The sequence below is a fragment of the Ranitomeya variabilis genome, chromosome 6 (genome assembly GCF_051348905.1).
Source record: "Ranitomeya variabilis isolate aRanVar5 chromosome 6, aRanVar5.hap1, whole genome shotgun sequence".
NCBI lineage: Eukaryota > Metazoa > Chordata > Amphibia > Anura > Dendrobatidae > Ranitomeya > Ranitomeya variabilis.
In genome coordinates this window covers 13,768,670-13,784,655 of record NC_135237.1, presented here as the reverse complement: position 1 = coordinate 13,784,655, position 15,986 = coordinate 13,768,670, and the positions used below count along the sequence as shown (strand labels likewise).

Sequence of the window (15,986 nt, the reverse complement as noted above, 5' to 3'; positions counted from 1 at the left end):
TTATAGTAGTTATATTCTTGTACATAGGAGCAGTATTATAGTAGTTATATTCCTGTACATAGGGGCAGTATTATAGTAGTTATATTCTTGTACATAGGAGCAGTATTATAGTAGTTATATTCTTCTACACAGGGCAGTATTATAGCAGTTATATTCTTGTATATAGGAGCAGTATTATAGTAGTTATATTCTTGTACATAGGGGCAGTATTATAGTAGTTATATTCTTGTACATAGGAGCAGTATTATAGCAGTTATATTCTTGTATATAGGAGCAGTATTATAGTAGTTATATTCTTGTACATAGGGGCAGTATTATAGTAGTTATATTCTTGTACATAGGGGCAGTATTATAGTAGTTATATTCTTGTACATAGGGGCAGTATTATAGTAGTTATATTCTTGTACATAGGGGCAGTATTATAGTAGTTATATTCTTGTACATAGGGGGCAGTATTATAGTAGTTATATTCTTGTACATAGGAGCAGTATTATAGTAGTTATATTCTTGTACATAGGAGCAGTATTATAGTAGTTATATTCTTGTACATAGGAGCAGTATTATAGTAGTTATATTCCTGTACATAGGGGCAGTATTATAGTAGTTATATTCTTGTACATAGTGGCAGTATTATAGTAGTTATATTCTTATATATAGGCGCAGTATTATAGTAGTTATATTCTTGTACATAGGGGCAGTATTATAGTAGTTATATTCTTGTACATAGGAGCAGTATTATAGTAGTTATATTCCTGTACATAGGGGCAGTATTATAGTAGTTATATTCTTGTACATAGGAGCAGTATTATAGTAGTTATATTCTTCTACACAGGGCAGTATTATAGCAGTTATATTCTTGTATATAGGAGCAGTATTATAGTAGTTATATTCTTGCACATATGGGCAGTATTATAGTAGTTATAATCTTGTACATAGTGGCAGTATTATAGTAGTTATATTCTTGTACATAGGAGCAGTATTATAGTAGTTATATTCTTATATATAGGCGCAGTATTATAGTAGTTATATTCCTGTACATAGGGGCAGTATTATAGTAGTTATATTCTTGTACATAGGAGCAGTATTATAGTAGTTATATTCTTATATATAGGCGCAGTATTATAGTAGTTATATTCCTGTACATAGGGGCAGTATTATAGTAGTTATATTCTTGTACATAGGGGCAGTATTATAGTAGTTATATTCTTGTACATAGTAGCAGTATTATAGTAGTTATATTCTTGCACAAACAGGCAGTATTATAGTAGTTATATTCTTGTACATAGGGGCAGTATTATAGTAGTTATATTCTTGTACATAGGAGCAGTATTATAGTAGTTATATTCTTGTACATAGGGGCAGTATTATAGTAGTTATATTCTTGTACATAGGAGCAGTATTATAGTAGTTATATTCTTCTACACGGGGCAGTATTATAGCAGTTATATTCTTGTATATAGGAGCAGTATTATAGTAGTTATATTCTTGCACATATGGGCAGTATTATAGTAGTTATAATCTTGTACATAGTGGCAGTATTATAGTAGTTATATTCTTATATATAGGCGCAGTATTATAGTAGTTATATTCCTGTACATAGGGGCAGTATTATAGTAGTTATATTCTTGTATATAGGAGGCAGTATTACAGTAGTTATATTCTTGTACATAGTGGCAGTATTATAGTAGTTATATTCTTATATATAGGCGCAGTATTATAGTAGTTATATTCTTGTATATAGGAGGCAGTATTATAGTAATTATATTCTTGTACATAGGAGCAGTATTATAGTAGTGTAGGGGTTCACTCGCTCAGGTGCATAGGAGGAAACAGGAGGCACATTCTCTTCAGCGTTCATGTAGGTTTATTCACTCCATAAACCATTTAGGTCAGCAACACAAAGGTAAACAGTCCGTACATCAGGCCGACATAGCATAAAAGTCCATAGAAGAGCTCTGCTCTTCTCAGGCCTGACGGCACATAAGCTGTGCAATGTCCAGCACGCAGGCCCAGTCCTGGAGCCTTAACACACTGTGGGGGCTTTCTCCTCCACACACACAGACTCCTGTCTGTAGTGTCCAGCCTGGACACAGGGATCTCTGTCCACACTCACAGATTCCCAAACACTCACAGCCATGTGCCAAACACAGCTCCATTATGTAGCCTGAAACCACACCCAGGAACCCATCACATGATTAGACATGTGGTTGTGACATCACCACAGGTCCTGAAACAAACATAGATAGGCATGGTTATGCCCCTTACCCAGGGGTGAGGTATATGGGTAGCCAGACCCTCCCATCTCTCATAGCTACCCGTAACCCAGACCCAAATATACTAAAACACTTCCTTATTGCTTTATGTGCTTTACAGAAAACACTCCGGGTTACATCACAGCGACAAGCCTTCTCTGTGATACATACCTCCCGTTGACTATCCAACCTTTAGCCACGCTACATACCTCCTCCCTCTGCCTAAAGCCGTGGGGCTTGGCACTTGTCCTAAACCGACTAGAGACCCCTCTCAGTCGTCCCTGAGAGCCACACCGTCTGTCTAAGTCAGGGCCTGTTATTGAACCCTTTCGTCGGTATTCGTCATCCCTTTCCGTCACATCCATTGATAACGATGACCCCTTGTCATCTCGTCCGCTACAGGATCTCCCGCTTAAGTCACTGAGCCCTGAGCTAACTGAGGAGTCACTATTTCTAGCTCTTCCATCTTACCACCTTCGGTTCTCTCTCAGTCGTTGATCTCTCCTATTGTCTTTCTTCGGAGAGCAGCTCTTCTCTTTACGTCTATATCCTCTGTTAACTTCAGCTTGAGGACTTCCAGGCTTTAGAGCACCTCTTCGCCTCTCTGGCAGCTGTTTATTAACTTGCAGTCTCTCAAGTCTCAGCTGTTCTACCTCCCTTAGGTATGCCATGCGATATTCCAGGAGCATGCGGATATTCCTAAGACTCTCTCTGGATCCGACAACCAGGAACGGAACCATCCCATCTTCACCCATGACCTGGACCTCTTCATCAGCCGGTATCCTCAGTCTCTTCAGACCGGATTTATCCACCATCTCCTGCATCACTCTCCCAAGTTTCCCAATGACTTTCGCCACCAGACCTTTGGTTACTTGGACTGTGTCTTCCACTAAGCCCAGCCGACTAAGAGCTTTCCTTTCACGCTCCAAACGTCGAACGGCTTCATCAATCTTCAAAATGATCCTCTGTTTTGTACGGAGGCAGTGTAGGTGCATATCCCTCAGGATAGCCACTCGCTTCACTGTGACTTCCATAGTCGACAGTATCACCAACTGTTTAGTCTCTGGTGCCCAGTGCACACTACATGCTTCCACTGCTTTTCTGAAGGCCTCATGCACACCTTCACCGGTACAGGCTTCTTGCACCTCTTCGGGTACATCAATCATGGTCTTGAAGAGCGGGGTCTCACTCTCTTCATAGACAGACGGCTCCCTTTTTGCCTCTGACCTTTCCACCAAGACGTCTGTCACGACCAGGTGACTGTCTTGTTCCGCTTTTAGCACAAACTCTTCCTCAGTCTTGTCTTCTGCTTTAGCCTTCGCCAAGATGGGGATTGGCAACTCCTCTGCCCGGCAGCGATGTTCCTCCTCTCTCTGGAGAAGCTCCTGCTGATGCTTTTCTTGAGCCATTCTGAGCACGTCCAAATCTTTCAATATGGCCCTATTCATGGTTTGACACGCTGATAGGTGACCTCTGAGATCAGAGACTTCCTTCTCCAGCTCATCCACTCTGTGCTCAATCGCCAGTCTCAGGACCCTTTCTTGCTCGACTGTCTTTTTAAGCAGCTCTATCTCATGGTCCTGCTCTCTTTTGGCTAGCACATGTCGCGCCACCAGTTCTTTAATTAAACTTTCAGACGGGGTCTCTTGCCCAGCCACACTCTGCCTCTTCAGAGTTCTACCTGTTTCTGCATCCACCTCCATGGTCTCTCCTGGGCTCTTGGTAACTTCAGAGTTCTCCATCTCTTCAGCATCAGGTACTCTGGAGCCTTCATACTGAGCCACTTTAGTCTTTCTAGGTATTGCAGATATGGGACTACCACAGGTCTGTTTTAATTCCAGCCCTACCTCTGTGCTGGGATTTGTCAGAGGTAAAGTGACCTCCTTATCAAGGACAATAACGTTATCTGCACCTGACCCTGTCTCTTCCTCATCATCTCTCTTCTCAGAGGGTGTAACCTGTCCCGCCTTTCTGCGGCCCCCGCGACGAGATGAAGATCGGTGATTTTTACTCGGCTCCTCCTTACTGCACTCTTTTCCCTTTGCGCTCAAGTCACAGTCTGGATAGGAGTCACCCCCTCTCACCCTGTCATCCTGGAACAGCAAGTCCCCATTTACACAAGTGTCAGACCCACACTTTCTTCCAGTCACCCGGAACTCTGGACTGTCGACCTTAGGTGTCGCTATCTCCTTTTCATACATCACACCACTCGGAATCACTACAGCCGCCTGTTGTGATGGGGCTCCCTTAGGGTCATTCCGAGTCCGCTCTGAGCAACCAGACACTCCCCTTTCCTCCCACAAGTCCCAAAACCTTTCAAAGTCCTGGCCTATTACAACAGGGAATGGTAAGTCTGGGACTACAGGTACATCATGGCTGGCAATAATAGTGGGCGTCTCAATGATTACCCTGGACACCGGATAATCCCTAGTGACCCCATGAACGCAGTGGACTTCCATCTTCCTTCCGGGAATCAAATAGACAGGGAGTGTGGCGCTCACCAGCGTCACGAAGCTCCCTGAGTCCAGAAGTCCAGTCACGCACAGTCCATTGACTTCTACAGAACAGCTCTGTGTCATCTTGTCAGATGAAAAGTCAGTACAACATTCTGAACATGCGCTGTTCGAACACTGAACCCAGCAACAGTCCATCAGCGCATTCACCGCCACCCCTTTTTGGGCCACCACCCCTATTTGGGTCGCCGCCCCCTTTTTGGACTCCACCCCCTTTTGGGTTATCGCCCCCTTGTGGACCATTTTCTCCTTTAGGGCCACCACCCCTTTTAGGGACTCCACCCCCTTTTGGGCAACTACCCCCTTTTGAGACGCAGCCCCTTTTTGGCCAACCATAATTATTTGGGCACCGCTTCGTTTTTTGGGACTCCATCCACTTTTAGGGACACCACCCCACTCTGGGGAACACCCTGTAGACTTCCCACAGTACTCTCAGGCCCCAGTTCGCCCAGCACACCAATGTGACTCTGGCCCTTTAAGAGTCTGCACACTAAACCAGCAATGTCTTTTTTTTTTTTTTCTTTCTTTGCTGCAACCGCGCTGCACAGCTCAACCGCAGACTTCGTGGACCCGCCGATCCACGGCAAGCCGCATGTCACCTTCGTTGACCCGCCGATCCACAGCAAGCCGCTTGTCACCTTCGTGACCCCACCGAGCTATAGCAAGCCGCTTGTCACCTTCGTGACCCCACCGAGCTACAGCAAGCTGACTCTCAGGAAAAAAAAAACTCAGTCTCTCACTGACCCCGGTCAGAACACCACAGACTCCGGTCTGTTACGCACCCGGCTTTACACACAGCCCAAAAACAGTTTTTCACTGACCCCGGTCAGTACAATACACGGTTTTCAGACCGTTACCCGTTGGCAACTTCACGGGTTTCTGTAGACCCCTCAGCCTCAAAGATGCCCAGACGCACTGTCTCTGTTTTCTTCCACTCTGACCCCGGTCAGTACACACGGACACCTGTCCGTTACCTGTTGGTGCCGGCCACACAGGTTCCCGGATCCCTCTTCTCCTCAGAGGTATCCCAAAACAGCAGTTCTCACTGACCCCGGTCAGAACTGTATTACTCACGGTTGTCAAGACCGTCCACTCTTCTGGCTCAGACCAGCCAGCGCTGCAACATGTGTTCCTTGGATCGTTGCCCACATTCGAAACACCAATTGTAGGGGTTGTACTCGCTCAGGTGCATAGGAGGAAACAGGAGGCACATTCTCTTCAGCGTTCATGTAGGTTTATTCACTCCATAAACCATTTAGGTCAGCAACACAAAGGTAAACAGTCCGTACATCAGGCCGACATAGCATAAAAGTCCATAGAAGAGCTCTGCTCTTCTCAGGCCTGACGGCACACAAGCTGTGCAATGTCCAGCTCGCAGGCCCAGACCTGGAGCCTTAACACACTGTGGAGGCTTTCTCCTCCACACACACAGACTCCTGTCTGTAGTGTCCAGCCTGGACACAGGGATCTCTGTCCACACTCACAGATTCCCAAACACTCACAGCCATGTGCCAAACACAGCTCCATTATGTAGCCTGAAACCACACCCAGGAACCCATCACATGATTAGACATGTGGTTGTGACATCACCACAGGTCCTGAAACAAACATAGATAGGCATGGTTATGCCCCTTACCCAGGGGTGAGGTATATGGGTAGCCAGACCCTCCCATCTCTCATAGCTACCCGTAACCCGGACCCAAATATACTAAAACACTTCCTTATTGCTTTATGTGCTCTACAGAAAACACTCCGGGTCACATCACAGCGACAAGCCTTCTCTGTGATACATACCTCCCGTCGACTATACAACCTTTAGCCACGCTACAGTAGTTATATTCTTGTACATAGGAGCAGTATTATAGTAGTTATATTCTTGTACATAGGGGCAGTATTATAGTAGTTATATTCTTGTACATAGGGGCAGTATTATAGTAGTTATATTCTTATACATAGGAGCAGTATTATAGTAGTTATATTCTTGTACATAGGGGGCAGTATTATAGTAGTTATATTCTTGTACATAGGGGCAGTATTATAGTAGTTATATTCTTGTACATAGGAGCAGTATTATAGTAGTTATATTCTTGTACATAGGGGCAGTATTATAGCAGTTATATTCTTGTATATATAGGGCAGTATTATAGTAGTTATATTCTTGTATGTAGGGGCAGTATTATAGTAGTTATATTCTTGTACATAGGGGCAGTATTATAGTAGTTATATTCTTGTACATAGGGGGCAGTATTATAGTAGTTATATTCTTGTACATAGGAGCAGTATTATAGTAGTTATATTCTTGTACATAGGCGCAGTATTATAGTAGTTATGTTCTTGTACATAGGGGCAGTATTATAGTAGTTATATTCTTGTACATAGGAGCAGTATTATAGTAGTTATATTCCTGTACATAGGGGCAGTATTATAGTAGTTATATTCTTGTACATAGGAGCAGTATTATAGTAGTTATATTCTTGTACATAGGCGCAGTATTATAGTAGTTATGTTCTTGTACATAGGGGCAGTATTATAGTAGTTATATTCTTGTACATAGGGGGCAGTATTATAGTAGTTATATTCTTGTACATAGGAGCAGTATTATAGTAGTTATATTCTTGTACATAGGAGCAGTATTATAGTAGTTATATTCTTGTACATAGGGGCAGTATTATAGTAGTTATATTCTTGTACATAGGAGCAGTATTATAGTAGTTATATTCTTGTATATAGGAGCAGTATTATAGTAGTTATATTCTTGTACATAGAGGCAGTATTATAGTAGTTATATTCTTGTACATAGGAGCAGTATTATAGTAATTATATTCTTGTATATAGGAGCAGTATTATAGTAGTTATAATCTTGTATATAGGGGCAGTATTATAGTAGTTATATTATTGTACATAGGGGCAGTATTATAGTAGTTATATTCTTGTACATAGGAGCAGTATTATAGTAGTTATATTCTTGTACATAGGAGCAGTATTATAGTAGTTATATTCTTGTACATAGGAGCAGTATTATAGTAGTTATATTCTTGTACATAGGGACAGTATTATAGTAGTTATATTCTTGTACATAGGGGCAGTATTATAGTAGTTATATTCTTGTATATAGGGGCAGTATTATAGTAGTTATATTATTGTACATAGGGGCAGTATTATAGTAGTTATATTCTTGTACATAGGAGCAGTATTATAGTAGTTATATTCTTGTACATAGGAGCAGTATTATAGTAGTTATATTCTTGTACATAGGAGCAGTATTATAGTAGTTATATTCTTGTACATAGGGACAGTATTATAGTAGTTATATTCTTGTATGTAGGGGTATTATTATTGCTGCTTTTTCTCCTGTTATATATGGAGTTCCCGCTAGGGCCTAGGGATACTCGTTACCGGGTCCGGTGGTCATTAAAGTGGAGGTTACGTTGGCAGTGACCTGGTCTGTGGCCCTGGGCGTCCAAACAAAAGGGACGGTCTTTAAAGAGATTTTTAGAATAAGAAATGTTTGTGACGCCACCTGTGGTATTCGGTCAGGGATGACCGACGCTGCTTAAAGGGGTCCTCTGGGGGTGATGGCACTGCAGCAAAGATGGTATGGCTTCCCACAGATGAAGCTGGGGTCCTCAGGGCTCCCGGTGTAGTAGGGACAGGTGGTAGGTGGTGGAGAAAGAAACAGAGGACACAAGTTGCAGTCGTCTTTACCTCTTTACTGTTGCAAGGCAGTCCAGGGTCCAGATCACGGGTGCTGGTATGGTCCGGCCGGCCTGGAAGCAACTCAGGAATCCCCCTAACCAGGTTGGAAGCATTCCACTATGGGCTGTGTTGTAGACCCTTGCTGCCTTAGGCCTCACAACAGGTCCTCACATTCTCTCTGTCCCCCTGGTTGGTAGGACACTCCTCTTCAGCAGTGCCTCTCTCTCCTGCTCTGCTGGGACTGTGAACACTGGTGGCGAGGTCTGGTACTTTACGGTCATCACTCTCTTTAGTAGGGACTTCTTCCATGCAGTCACCGCTACCAGCTGGGTCTGCAGGAGTTGTCGGGCCAGCTCTTCCATCTCTGCACTGAGGAGCTCCAGATCCAAGGTTGTCATCTGGTCCGGAGTTTCTTCTGGCTGACTGGGGACATCCACTCCTTTGTCTGCAGGTCCCGGCGGCTCTCCACTGCTGTCCGCCATCGCTTTCACCGGGTAGCGTGCAGCCATGCTGCGGCCACGCTTTCCCACGCCATCCTGCTTCTCTCGTAGGCTGTCTCTACTCCACTCTCCCTCCGGCCATCTCAAGGGGCGGATCCGTCCTCCTGACGGACATGTTCTTTTGGCACTAAAGTCTCTGTAGTTGGCGGGTCCAGCTTTCACGCCCATCCACGGGCTCCACCCGTGACAGCACATCTTCTCCGTTCCTCACCTGTCTCGCGGTGTAACAATGGCGGCCATTAAACAATTCAATACAGTCCATGGCACACAGGACACGATTTTTCGTGCCGATCCATCCTGTTTGTGATGCCAAGTTGGAACACCCGCCAGGGTCTAGGGGTACTCGGTCCCGGGTCCGGTGGTTATTAAAGGGGAGGTCAGTGTGGCAGCGACCCAGTCCGTGGCCCTGGGCATCCAAATAAAAGGGATGGTCTTTAAAGGGGTTTTTAGAATAAGAAATGTTTGTGACGCCATTTGTGGTATTCGGTCAGGGATGACCGACGCTGCTTAAAGAGGTCCTCTGGGGGTGATGGCACTGCAGCAAAGAAGGTATGACTTCCCAGAGTGAAGCTGGGGTCCCCAGGGCTCCCGCTGTAGTAGGGACAGGTGGTAGGTGGTGGAGAAAGAAATAGAGGACACAAGTTGCAGTCTCTTTACCTCCTTACTGGTGTTATGACCCCAATGGCGAGGGTCTCAGAGGAACGTGGAAGTCTGCAGAATACAAAAATCCAGCTCATAGGGCAGTGGTAACTGGGTTGACCATATATCTACTCCTAACGCCAACACTAGAAGTAGCCGGGGATCATTCCTACGTTGATTCTAGATGACACGCGCCAGCCGGAGAATCTAGCTACCCCTAGTAGAGGAAACCAAAGACCTTTCTTGCCTCCAGAGAAGGGGACCCCAAAGCTGGATAGAAGCCCCCCACAAATAATGACGGTGAGGTAAGAGGAAATGACAAACACAGAAATGAACCAGGTTTAGCACAGAGAGGCCCGCTTACTGATAGCAGAATAAAGAAAGGTAACTTATATGGTCAACAAAAACCCTATCAAAATCCACACTGGAAATTCAAGAACCCCCGAACCGTCTAACGGTCCGGGGGGAGAACACCAGCCCCCTAGAGCTTCCAGCAAAGGTCAGGATATAGATTTGGAACAAGCTGGACAAAAATACAAAACCAAAACAAATAGCAAAAAGCAAAAGGCAGACTTAGCTGATATAACTGGAACCAGGATCAGTAGACAAGAGCACAGCAGACTAGCTCTGATAACTACGTTGCCAGGCATAGAACTGAAGGTCCAGGGAGCTTATATAGCAACACCCCTAACTAACGACCCAGGTGCGGATAAAAGGAATGACAGAAAAACCAGAGTCAAAAAACTAGTAACCACTAGAGGGAGCAAAAAGCAAATTCACAACAGTACCCCCCCCCTAGTGAGGGGTCACCGAACCCTCACCACGACCACCAGGGCGATCAGGATGAGCGGCATGAAAGGCACGAACTAAATCGGCCGCATGAACATCAGAGGCGACCACCCAGGAATTATCCTCCTGACCATAGCCCTTCCACTTGACCAGGTACTGAAGCCTCCGCCTGGAGAGGCGAGAATCCAAGATCTTCTCCACCACGTACTCCAACTCGCCCTCAACCAACACCGGAGCAGGAGGCTCAGCAGAAGGAACTACAGGCACAATGTACCGCCGCAACAAGGACCTATGAAATACATTGTGAATAGCAAACGACACAGGAAGATCCAGACGAAAAGACACAGGATTAAGGATTTCCAATATCTTGTAAGGCCCAATAAAACGAGGTTTAAATTTGGGAGAGGAGACCTTCATAGGAACAAAGCGGGAAGAAAGCCATACCAAATCCCCAACGCGTAGTCGGGGACCCACACCGCGGCGGCGGTTGGCAAAGCGCTGAGCCTTCTCCTGTGACAACTTCAAGTTGTCCACCACATGATTCCAGATCTGCTGCAACCTATCCACCACAGAATCCACCCCAGGACAGTCAGAAGGCTCCACATGACCCGAAGAAAAGCGAGGATGGAAACCAGAGTTGCAGAAAAAAGGCGAAACCAAGGTGGCGGAACTAGCCCGATTATTAAGGGCAAACTCAGCCAACGGCAAGAATGTCACCCAATCGTCCTGATCAGCAGAGACAAAACACCTCAAATAAGCCTCCAAAGTCTGATTGGTTCGCTCCGTCTGTCCATTAGTCTGAGGATGGAAAGCAGACGAAAACGACAAATCAATGCCCATCCTACTACAAAAGGATCGCCAGAACCTGGAAATGAACTGGGATCCTCTGTCTGACACAATATTCTCAGGGATGCCGTGCAAACGAACCACGTTCTGGAAAAACACAGGAACCAGATCGGAAGAGGAAATGACAAACACAGAAATGAACCAGGTTTAGCACAGAGAGGCCCGCTTACTGATAGCAGAATAAAGAAAGGTAACTTATATGGTCAACAAAAACCCTATCAAAATCCACACTGGAAATTCAAGAACCCCCGAACCGTCTAACGGTCCGGGGGGAGAACACCAGCCCCCTAGAGCTTCCAGCAAAGGTCAGGATATAGATTTGGAACAAGCTGGACAAAAATACAAAACCAAAACAAATAGCAAAAAGCAAAAGGCAGACTTAGCTGATATAACTGGAACCAGGATCAGTAGACAAGAGCACAGCAGACTAGCTCTGATAACTACGTTGCCAGGCATAGAACTGAAGGTCCAGGGAGCTTATATAGCAACACCCCTAACTAACGACCCAGGTGCGGATAAAAGGAATGACAGAAAAACCAGAGTCAAAAAACTAGTAACCACTAGAGGGAGCAAAAAGCAAATTCACAACATACTGGTGTCAGGCAGCCACAGTCCAGGGTCCAGATCACGGGTGCTGGTGTGGTCCGGCCGGCCTGGAATCGACTCAGGAATCCCCATATCCAGGTGGGGTTGGAAGCCTTCCTTCTAGCGCTGTGGTGTTGTAGTCCCTTGCTGCCTTAGGCCTCACACAAGGTCCTCACGTTCTCTCTGTCCCCCTGGTTGGTAGGACACTGCCCGCATGACAGGTAACTTGAGCCTTTTTACAGGGTCTCTCAGAAGACTCCAGGCTCTATCTGCTACTGTGTCTTCGGGTGTTAATGGTGGACAGGTGACTTGAAATCCAGCTGTCCGCCGGTTTCTGCAGTGGGGCATGAACTTACCCCCACAACCTCGGTCTTCCGGCTACCGGTATTCTGCGCTTCAGCTTAGAAAGGAGCCCAGTCACAACTCCCTTCCAGCTCCTCAGTTCTCCTGCGCTTCTCTTTCCCTTCCAGTCTCTACAGACTGTTCTGCTGCTCTTTCCTTCCAGGAGCTGCAGTACCACACGTGGCTGCACAGCCCCAGCTTTCTTTTCTCTCCGCTCTCCTTTACTGTCTGCTACCAACTCATTCTCCTCTGGTCTCCCTGGAACAACTGCCTAACTCCTCCCCAGGCCAGAATATATATTTATATCTAGGGAAGCTCCCCTGAAACCTGGTGCAGAGCTCCCCTTTCTGGCCTGGAGTCAGAACAGTGTTGTATGTGCTGATTTGATAAAGGGATCCTTCCTCGCTTCCAAGCATGAAATTACTCTTCCCGTGAGGAAAGCAGTGCCACTGTAACAACCGGTTACCTGGGGTGTTACATATACATAATTTATCCCTGAGCTTGGAGTTGTATCATTATTACATAGTGTATGTGTATATATTTTTGAGCTTTTTTTAGGTTTCTTTTACTCACTCCGTCCGGCTTGAAATCACATTGAGATAATTCGAGGTTCTCAGATTTCAGGCACACCGTCTCTTTAATGAGGAAGGATTTTGTATCCTGTGAGAAGGAAAGTGATGAACAGGTAAATATTTGTCTTTACACTGATACATTTTATCTCCTCATTCTCTTTGTCTAGTAGAGATTAGAGATCCCTGGAGCTGCTGAGGTTACAGTCACAATCTCTGCTAGTATTATGTATTTTTCTTTTAGCAGCGGCTTGTATATGATAAGGCTTCTATGTGATTCCTTCCTTCTACTTTTGGTTTTGTGTCTTACTCTGCATTCCTTGTGCATTGTGGGTGCTCAGGTGAGAGTTACACATCCAGAGCTCAGCTGTCACATAACTACCTGTCAGGATCAGCTTTGGATGCGAATGGAGCTTTATATGCAGATATCTAATATACATAATAAGCTGTCAATGAAATGCATTCTGGGTAAGTCTCCATAATCAGTGCTTTACCTTTGATGGAGAAATGTGGATCTGGTCCAGGGATTTGTATAAGTATGTGACCCCCTCCTTCTGGTTGTAGAGGTCGGTGATGTCTCCTATAGATCTTCCATCTTTGATCTCCGGATCTGCAGCGTCAGAGAGACAGCCGTGTAATGTGACAGCAGAGAGCAGCAGCAGAGACAGCCTCCAGCTCCTCATCCTGGCCTCTGTCAGGGGTAATGGCCGCTCTGTGCTCTGCTCCTCTCTGATATTTTTTCTTTATTTCCTCATATTCCTGGATGATGGTGAAATCCTGATTGTCACCAGTCTGCAGATGAGACGCTGTAATCTGGGCATTATCAACCTCTGAGCTGCTAAATGAAACGTGTTGTGGGGCAAAACTCATTTATAAGGGATTAATGATTGCACGCCCCTTTAATGAGTGATTGCTTCTTTATGGGGAGGCGAGCGAGGACGGTCAGGGTCAGTTGTAGCGTTGCCTAAGCTGGATATCTTTGCTTAGCTCTGTATCTCTTTCCTCTGACCTGGTTGCCGGACCTTGGATTTGCCGTGACATCTTTTGTGGATTCCCCCTTCTGCTTTTGATGCTCTCTGGCTTTAGGTATCTGACCCTGGAATTGGCCTCTGACTATCCGTTTGTTGTCCTCCCTGGTTTTGATGCACCCTCCTTGGATTTGACCCCATATTGTTTCCTGACCCTGCCTTTTACTTACCCCTCTGAACTTTGAGCCCTCCTAGCAGAGATGTATCTAGGTTTTCTAGCACCCAAGACAAGAATTTTGTTTGGCGCTCCCCCTCCAGCACATATGTGATTTGCACTCTTAGTGATGTGTAATTTTGTATGGCACTCCCCCTCCAGCACATATGTGATTTGCACTCTTAGTGATGTGTAATTTTGTATGGCGCTCCCCCTCCAGCACATATGTGATTTGCACTCTTAGTGATGTGTAATTTTGTATGGTGCTCCCCCTCCAGCACATATGTGATTTGCACTCTTAGTGATGTGTAATTTTGTATGGTGCTCCCCCTCCAGCACATATGTGATTTGCACTCTTAGTGATGTGTAATTTTGTATGGTGCTCCCCCTCCAGCACATATGTGATTTGCACTCTTAGTGATGTGTAATTTTGTATGGCGCTCCCCCTCCAGCACATATGTGATTTGCACTCTTAGTGATGTGTAATTTTGTATGGCACTCCCCCTCCAGCACATATCTGATTTGCACTCTTAGTGATGTGTAATTTTGTATGGCGCTCCCCCTCCAGCACATAGGTGATTTGCACTCTTAGTGATGTGTAATTTTGTATGGCACTCCCCCTCCAGCACATATGTGATTTGCACTCTTAGTGATGTGTAATTTTGTTTGGCGCTCCCCCTCCAGCACATATGTGATTTGCACTCTTAGTGATGTGTAATTTTGTATGGCGCTCCCCCTCCAGCACATAGGTGATTTGCACTCTTAGTGATGTGTAATTTTGTATGGCGCTCCCCCTCCAGCAAATATGTGATTTGCACTCTTAGTGATGTGTAATTTTGTTTGGCGCTCCCCCTCCAGCACATATGTGATTTGCACTCTTAGTGATGTGTAATTTTGTATGGCGCTCCCCCTCCAGCACATATGTGATTTGCACTCTTAGTGACGTGTAATTTTGTATGGCGCTCCCCCTCCAGCACGTATGTGATTTGCACTCTTAGTGATGTGTAATTTTGTATGGCGCTCCCCCTCCAGCACATATGTGATTTGCACTCTTAGTGATGTGTAATTTTGTATGGCGCTCCCCCTCCAGCACATATGTGATTTGCACTCTTAGTGATGTGTAATTTTGTATGGCGCTCCCCCTCCAGCACATATGTGATTTGCACTCTTAGTGATGTGTAATTTTGTATGGCACTCCCCCTCCAGCACATATGTGATTTGCACTCTTAGTGATGTGTAATTTTGTATGGCACTCCCCCTCCAGCACACAGGTGATTTGCACTCTTAGTGATGTGTAATTTTGTTTGGCGCTCCCCCTCCAGCACATATGTGATTTGCACTCTTAGTGATGTGTAATTTTGTATGACGCTCCCTCTCCAGCACATAGGTGATTTGCACTCTTAGTGATGTGTAATTTTGTATGACGCTCCCTCTCCAGCACATAGGTGATTTGCACTCTTAGTGATGTGTAATTTTGTATGGCGCTCCCCCTCCAGCACATATGTGATTTGCACTCTTAGTGATGTGTAATTTTGTTTGGCGCTCCCCCTCCAGCACATAGGTGATTTGCACTCTTAGTGATGTGTAATTTTGTATGGCGCTCCCCCTCCAGCACATATGTGATTTGCACTCTTAGTGACGTGTAATTTTGTATGGCGCTCCCCCTCCAGCACGTATGTGATTTGCACTCTTAGTGATGTGTAATTTTGTATGACGCTCCCTCTCCAGCACATAGGTGATTTGCACTCTTAGTGATGTGTAATTTTGTATGGCGCTCCCCCTCCAGCACATATGTGATTTGCACTCTTAGTGATGTGTAATTTTGTATGGCACTCCCCCTCCAGCACATATGTGATTTGCACTCTTAGTGATGTGTAATTTTGTATGGCGCTCCCCCTCCAGCACATATGTGATTTGCACTCTTAGTGATGTGTAATTTTGTTTGGCGCTCCCCCTCCAGCACATATGTGATTTGCACTCTTAGTGATGTGTAATTTTGTATGGCGCTCCCCCTCCAGCACATATGTGATTTGCACTCTTAGTGATGTGTAATTTTGTTTGGCGCTCTGTCAT

At 45.3% G+C, this 15,986-nt stretch overlaps 1 protein-coding gene across 1 annotated transcript in view; it reads right to left on the bottom strand.

Annotated features, from left to right (window-relative positions):
- The window catches only part of LOC143783356 (cathelicidin-related antimicrobial peptide Bf-CRAMP-like), a 41,947-nt gene extending 28,483 nt beyond the window's left edge, over positions 1–13,464 (bottom strand). Inside the window, exons 1-2 of the mRNA XM_077271760.1 lie at positions 13,226–13,464; positions 12,736–12,822 (exon numbers count right to left, since the gene is read on the bottom strand). Coding sequence (XP_077127875.1) covers positions 12,736–12,822; positions 13,226–13,414 — 276 coding nt within the window. The 5' untranslated portion in view covers positions 13,415–13,464. The remainder of the gene's footprint in view (positions 1–12,735; positions 12,823–13,225) is intronic.
- Between the last annotated feature and the right edge of the window lie 2,522 nt (positions 13,465–15,986).